Source organism: Palaemon carinicauda, chromosome 21, assembly GCF_036898095.1.
Source record: "Palaemon carinicauda isolate YSFRI2023 chromosome 21, ASM3689809v2, whole genome shotgun sequence".
In the NCBI taxonomy this organism is placed as follows: Eukaryota; Metazoa; Arthropoda; class Malacostraca; order Decapoda; family Palaemonidae; genus Palaemon; species Palaemon carinicauda.
The window spans coordinates 2,875,926-2,884,011 of record NC_090745.1 but is presented as its reverse complement, the minus strand read 5'-3'; the positions used below and the strand labels follow the sequence as shown (position 1 = coordinate 2,884,011).

Sequence of the window (8,086 nt, the reverse complement as noted above, 5' to 3'; positions counted from 1 at the left end):
TTCCCGGACAGCACTATCGTATTCATAATACTAAGTATGAAGTTAATTCTAATAGTCAGACCTTCTCCATCATGAGGCTTAATACTACACAGTATTCTAGAAGTTTTATACCAGCTATGACCAAGTTGTGGAGTGATCTTCCTAATCTGGTAGTTGAATTGGTAGAACTTCAAAAATTCAAACTTGCAGCAAAAGTTTCTATGGTGAACAGGCTGACAAAAGTCTCTTTTTATAGTTATATATGAAAGATTTGTTTTAATGTTGTTACTGTTATTAAGATTTTTTAGTTTATTACTTTTCTTATAGTTTACTGTATTAATTTCCTTATTTCCTTTCCTCACTGGGCTATTTTTCCCTGTTGGAGCCCTTGGGTTAATAGCATCCTACTTATCCATTTAGGGTTGTAGCCAAATAATAATAATAACAACAACAACAACAACAACAACAACAACAACAAGATCCAGATAGCTGGGGAGGGAAATGGTTCCAACTTAAATTATTATTTTTTAAGGAAAAAGAAAGTAATTATCAATATAAAATTTTATTAGAATTAAATATTATTTAACAATAAAAACACTGTGTATTTGATCAGCTATGGATCATTGCAATGGTTTGCATTGCAGTAAAGTCTACAATTGGACAAACCCTAACTTAGTAGACTCCACTGCTTAATAAGCTTTCATTATCATGGTGGTTTTTGCTTCGCTACCTTATCAGACAATATGAATTTTGATGATGAATATCAAGTACATATTAATTTGTGAAATGGATTTTGTTGCATTATTGTTAGTATTGGTGTATCATTGGTGCTCATGTATCAGATTTTGATGATTTGAGGGACGTATCCACAAGACCTCATGAGTGGTTGAATTTGATTTTTCTTTGGTAGAAATGGATATAGTATAATTGTAAAAACTGAAATTCTAAAATAAATTATACATGCCTAGTCACTTCTAAACATAGTGTGTAGCATAGAGAAAATACAATATAATGATGTACTCAGAGTAAACCAAATAATAAGACATAAAAAGACAAAGATTGTAGTTCTGACATCAACTTTAACCACCTTGCTCAATCATGTTTCAGTACATTTCTAATCTGATAATTTTGCTTTAGCCAAGAAAATATCCAAATGGTTAGACAGAAAGGATGTTTACCAATTAAAGCATATGTTTGTTTATTATCCTTAGAGCTAGTAGGTGGCCTCGAAGCTAGTAGGTCGTCTCAGAGTTAGTAGGTCATCTTTGAGCTAGTAGGTCGTCTCAGAGCTAGTAGATGGTCTCAGAGCTAGTAGGTGGTCTCAGAGCTAGTAGATGGTCTCAGAGATAGTAGATGGTATCAGAGCTAGTAGGTGGTCTCAAAGCTAGTAGGTTGTCTCAGAGCCAGTAGGTGGTCTCAGAGCTAGTAGGTGGTCTCAGAGCTAGTATGTGGTCTCAGAGCTAGTATGTGGTCTCAGAGCTAGTAGGTGATCTTATAGCTAATATGTGCTCTCAGAGCTAGTAGATAGTCTCAGAGCTAGTATGTGGTCTCATAGCTAGTAGTAGATCTCATAGCTAATATGCGGTCTCAGAGCTAGTAGGTGGTCTCAGTATCTTAACCTATGTAATACCCTAATGACACGTAAACAACAGTAACTGTGACGCTGCCGTGGTGTCCGCTGCCTTGGCCTCGCATTCGTAGGTGCCACAATCCTTCGGCCGGAAGTCCTTGATGGTCAGAGTGTACTGGCCGTCGTCCTGCTTCAAGGAAAACCTCTCGTCCTCCATCATGAGGAGGTCGTTCTCGGCCATGATGTGTTCTCGAGGACGACCTTCTGTGAAGGATTTTTTCTTCCACATCACCGTCTGCGGAAAGATTAGGACATTAAGAATTTAGTTTTTTTGTGTATTTATGTATACATACACACACATATACTGTATATATATATATATATATATATATATATATATATATATATATATATATATATATATATGTATGTATATATATATATATATATGCATATGTATATATGTAAATACTGTATATATATATATATATATATATATATATATATATATATATATATATATATATATATATATATATATATGTATATATATATTATATATATGCATATGTATATATGTAAATACTGTATATATATATATATATATATATATATATATATATATATATATATATATATATATATATATATATATATATGCAATATATATATATGCAATATATATATATATATGCTATATATTATATATATATATATATATATATATATATATATATATATAAATATATATATGTATATATATTATAAATATTGTATATACATTTATGGATATTTGTGATCAATGGAATAAACCCATATTCGTAGAAAATGGGTTTTATTGTCTACAGTAAGTATACACGGAAAATGCATATTTTATAGTGCATATGTGTATACACTATATATATAAACATTTTATTCTGGAATGAGGGAAAATTAGCTTTACAACTTAAAATTCTCTCTCTCTCTCTCTCTCTCTCTCTCTCTCTCTCTCTCTCTCTCTCTCTCTCTCTCTTTCTCTCTCTCTCTCTCTCATATATCCACAGTACAACATTAATTAACAGATGAAAGTCGTTACCGAACAGAAAGCCACATAACCCAATGGAAAGTAGAGATCGGACTATAATTACATAAAACCGATGGGATACAAAATGAAAACTGTTAATTAGCCCATGAGACATTACTCAGGCATTGCTATGGAATGTGGATGTTCAATATTCGTCTTAAGCCAGCACCAGTTTCAGCCTTGCTACCCTGGCAACTTCTACGCTTTCTTGTTGATATTGCTCTGAGAGTTTAGTCCGTGTGTCTCTTGCCGCAAGTATAGTGCAAGAGCCCGTGCTTAGGATAAGGTTAGTTAATATGAACAAGCAAGCAAGCACTCTGGTCATAACCGTGGCATCTACTGTAGGGTCAAGGTAAAAATTCCCGGTACACAGGCCAACGGACCTAACGTACTTCGTGTATTATAATCTCCCTTTAATAATAAAGAACAAGTGTCTGACTATATATATATATATATATATATATATATATATATATATATATATATATATATATATATATATATATATATATATATATTATGGTTGGTGAGATTGTTTAATATGTGTTTTGTGTTGTCACTGGTACCAGTAGATTGGGTTTGTGCAAGTATTGTACCACTATATAAGAGTAAGGGAGATGTGCATTAGTGTTGTAATTCAAGAGGTATTAGTTTGTTGAGTGTAGTTGGAAAAGTGTATGGTAGAGTACTGATTAATAGGATTAAGAATAAAACAGAGAATGCAATCTTAGAAGTACAGGGTGGTTTTAGAAGAGGTAGGGGTTGTATGAATCAGATTTTTACAGTTAGGCAGATATGCGAGAAATATTTAGCAAAAGGTAAGGAGGTGTATGTTGCGTTTATGGATCTGGAGAAAGCGTAGGATAGAGTTGATAGGGAAGCAATGTGGAATGTGATGAGGTTATATGGAGTTGATGGAAGGTTGTTGCAAGCAGTGAAAAGTTTCTACAAAGGTAGTAAAGCATGTGTTAGAATAGAAATGAAGTGAGTGATTGGTTTCCAGTGAGAGTGGGGCTGAGACAGGGATGTGTGATGTCGCCGTGGTTGTTTAACTTGTATGTTGATGGAGTGGTGAGAGAGGTGAATGCTTGAGTGCTTGGACGAGGATTAAAACTGGTAGACGAGAATGACCTTGAATGGGAGGTAAATCAGTTGTTGTTTGTGGATGATACTGTACTGGTTGCAGACACAGAGAACCTTGACCGACTAGTGACAGAATTTGGAAGGGTGTGTGAGAGAAGGAAGTTGAGAGTTAATGTGGGTTATGAGATGTACGAGAAGGGAAGGTGGTGCAAGGTTGAATGTCATGTTGAATGGAGAGTTACTTGAGGAGGTGGATCAGTTTAAGTACTTGGGGTCTGTTGTTACAGCAAATGGTGAAGTGAAAGCATATTGTACGCCAGAGAGTGAATGAAGGTTGCAAAGTGTTGGGGGCAGTTAAGGGAGTAGTAAAAAATAGAGGGTTGGGCATGAATGTAAAGAGAGTTCTATATGAGAAAGTGATTGTACCAACTGTGATGTATGGATCGGAGTTGTGGGGAATGAAAGTTATGGAGAGACAGAAATTGAATGTGTTTGAGATGAAGTGGCTAAGGAGTATGGCTGGTGTATCTCGAGTAGATAGGGTTAGGAACGAAGTGGTGAGGGAGAGAACGGGTGTAAGAAATGAGTTAGCAGCTAGAGTGGATATGAATGTGTTGAGGTGGTTTGGCCATGTTGAGAGAATGGAAAATGGCTGTCTGCTAAAGAAGGTGATGAATGCAAGAGTTGATGGGAGAATTACAAGAGGAAGGCCAAGGTTTGGGTGGATGGATGGAGTGAAGAAAGCTCTGTGTGATAGGAGGATAGATGTGAGAGAGGCAAGAGAGCGTGCTAGAAATAGGAATGAATGGCGAGCGATTGTGACGCAGTTCCGGTAGGCCCTGCTGCTTCCTCCGGTGCCTTAGATGACCGCGGAGGTAGCAGCAGTAGGGAATTCAGCATTATGAAGCTTTATCTGTGGTGGATAACGGGGGAGGGTGGGCTGTGGCACCCTAGCAGTACCAGCTGAACTCGGTTGAGTCCCTTGTCAGGCTGGGAGGAACGTAGAGAGGAGAGGTCCCCTTTTTGTTTTGTTTCATTTGCTGATGTCGGCTACCCCCCAAATTGGGGGAAGTGCCTTGGTATATATATATATACAGTATATATATATATATATATATATATATATATATATATATATATATATATATATATATATATATATATATATATATATATATATATATATATATATATATATATACACATACATACAGTATATATATTATATATACATATATATATACATATATATATGTATATATACATATACATGTATATATATATATATATATATATATATATATATATATATATATATATATATATATATATATATATATATATGTATACACACACACACACACATATATATATATATATATATATATATATATATATATATATATATATATATATATTATTTCTTTCTTTCTTTCTTTCTGGCATTGCCACCAAGACGTATAAGTACTTGGTTTCTCCCCATCCCTTGCGAGGGGTAAGAGGGAGTAGTCATATCCTGGTGATAGGATGGTGCGTGTATGTAGATATCTATGTAAATATTTAGCCACGATTATTGTGAGTGGTCGCGTACAGTAGTAGGAAAGTAATGGCCAGTGAATGTCAGGGGATCATTGACCACCCTCGAACCGAACTAAGGAAGAGTAATTTGAGTATGGTGTTATACCTTCTAACATGGAAGTGAGGAATAGGCTGTGAATTAATTGTTCCCATTTGTAGTAGATTATCGTGGGTTGCAGTTAGTGATGGAAATGGTGTAAGGGAGAAAATACAGACGTAATTGCATTATTTCGAAAATCATTATCATGTAAGGGTGTTATAATTTGATGTCGTCCAAGGGTTGTGGTGGACGATGTGGTAACGTCCCTGACTGGTGAACGCCAAACTGGGGTGTTCGAGCCCCGCTCAAACTCGTTAGTTCCTTTGGTGGCTGCAACCTCACCATCTTTATGAGCTAAGGATGGGGTTTTGGGGATTCTGTAGGACTATCTGCTGAGTAATTAGCAGCCATTGCCCAACCCTCCTTGGTCCTAGCTTGGGTGGAGAGGGGGCTTGGCGCTGATCATATGTATACATGGTCAGTCTTTAGTACATTGTTCTGGCTGCTAGGACAATGTCACTGTCCCTTGCGTCTGCCATTCACGAGCGGCCATTTTTAAGTGGTATCGTATGTCTTCTGGATGTAAAAAAAAATGGCCACTGTGATTTGCTTTCGTTCAAAACTTGTAAATATATAATTTCGTAAGTGTGAGATTCCAAGGTATCTAATCTACGTGCCAGTAATCGACTTTATTATTATTATTATTATTATTATTATTATTATTATTATTATTATTATTATTATTATTAGCTAAGCGACAACCCTAGTTGGAAAAACAAGATGCTATAATCCCAAAGGCTCCAACAGGGAAAAATAGCCCAGTGAGGAAAAGAAACAAAGGAAGTAAATATACGATATGAGAAATAATTAATAATCAACAAAATATTTTGAAAACAGTAACAACATCAAAACATATTTCATATATAAAATATAAAAAGCTTCGTTTCCCATTTTCACATGTAGTTGTACCGGTAAATTATGAAGTAGGCTAATATTATCGCCTCCTTTTTTTTCGGCATGGAAATTAGGCTTTTCATGGTTTTGTGACAAATATATCGATAATTAAATAGGTAGGTTTACGCTCACTTTAGGTAAAATGACATCGCATGGTATGCAAGTCCTGAGTAGGCTTTTTTTTTTTTTTGGGGGGGGGGGGGGTGGTGAGTTACCAGGTTGGCAGTTCATCCATGAGTTATTGGTTAAAATATAAACGTTTGCATTGACTTTTTATTTTCTCCTTAGTGACTCCTCCTAAGAGACTCTCAGTGGGCCCTGTATTATATACTGTATACAGTTTATGTGTGTGTGTGCTTGCACCCGCGCGTGTGTGTCACAGGCCCCAGCTCCGGGCTATATAATCCAAATTCATAAATCAGTCAATATATATACTGTACACACACGAGCACACACACACACACACATATATATACACACACACACACACATATATATATATATACTGTATGTGTGTGTGTGTTATTTATTGAGAGAGAGAGAGAGAGAGAGAGAGAGAGAGAGAGAGAGAGAGAGAGAGAGAGAGAGAGAGAGAGAGAGAGAGAGAGAGACTGACTGACTATTAAGTTTAATGGCAAGATTGGAGACCTTACCCCTGTTTTTATTATAGTGGGCTTGAACATAAAATTAGTGCATTCTGCTGTACTGTATGATATTTAGGATCTATGTTTTTTATACTTGTCATATATCGCCTTACTGTTCATAATCTCACCATCGTCATTAAAATCATTTTCTAATTGATATGAATGCTTGTCTCCGAGAGTAGCCAGAAAAAAACTCAATGGGAAGGCTTCGAAAATTGTGTTTCTTATGAATTAAAGGGTAGGTGTCTCTTTCATCGTGCAAGGGTTATTGTTTTTGTTGTTATTATGGAGGAAGTCTCTATTCTCGGCGGAAGTATACAAAATCTTGAGGCAATTGAGCGTCATTATGAGTGAGTTTCACCTACTTACCGTAAATGACTTTACCAAGGCTTTTTCAAACACTCAAGGTTCTGTGGTAGTTTTGAGTCTTAAGAAGATCTCTATGTGTAAGATGTTAGCAGCCTTGATATTTGTGACGCCATGTTGTTAAATCGACCAATTTCTCTCTCTCTCTCTCTCTCTCTCTCTCTCTCTCTCTCTCTCTCTCTCTCTCTCTCTCTCTCTCTCTCTCATTTCGTACCCTTGATCTCATTATGTCTCCGTTGAACTTTACAATGAAATGCGTAGAAGTCAGTCAACTGTTGTGGGTGTTGTACCTGAGGTAACGTGATGTTATAAGGAGAAAGAGTGATTGATGGATACACTTTGGTCATTTTGGGACCACCAAACAACGCTATACCTCTATGAGGTATTAATAACCTTCCTTCCGTTATTTGGCGTAGTAATTTCCACGTCGGATATGATTCGTGGAAGTATGATCGTAAAGTTGTGATCATTAAGGTATCGATTTTAATAATAATAAACATGTTAGTTTCAACTCTGCTAATAACAGTATTATAGTTATGTCCACAAACTGATTTACAATTTGTCTTTACGAATTTGGGTGTCCATATAAAAGTCGTTTTCATTATCGAGTGAATTGAGTTCATCATAATGATCGGCGTGAGATATCCCCTGGTGATAGTATACCTGGTAAGAAAAGAAACTTATTTTTTTTCTTTTACAATCATCCAAGTTAAATATAATTGGGTTCGGTGGTCTTAAAACCACTGGAACCTCGTAATAAACAGCATCATGAAGGAAAATTTCCGCAGAAACCACCACTCATCTCTCTC

General features: G+C 35.8%; 1 protein-coding gene across 1 annotated transcript in view; it reads right to left on the bottom strand.

Annotated features, from left to right (window-relative positions):
• Nucleotides 1-582: 582 nt before the first annotated feature.
• The window catches only part of LOC137614613 (uncharacterized), a 33,770-nt gene continuing 26,266 nt past the window's right edge, over nucleotides 583-8,086 (bottom strand). The window contains exon 2 of the mRNA XM_068344314.1: nucleotides 583-1,844. Within this exon, the coding sequence (XP_068200415.1) occupies nucleotides 1,611-1,844 (234 nt within the window). The 3' untranslated portion in view covers nucleotides 583-1,610. The remainder of the gene's footprint in view (nucleotides 1,845-8,086) is intronic.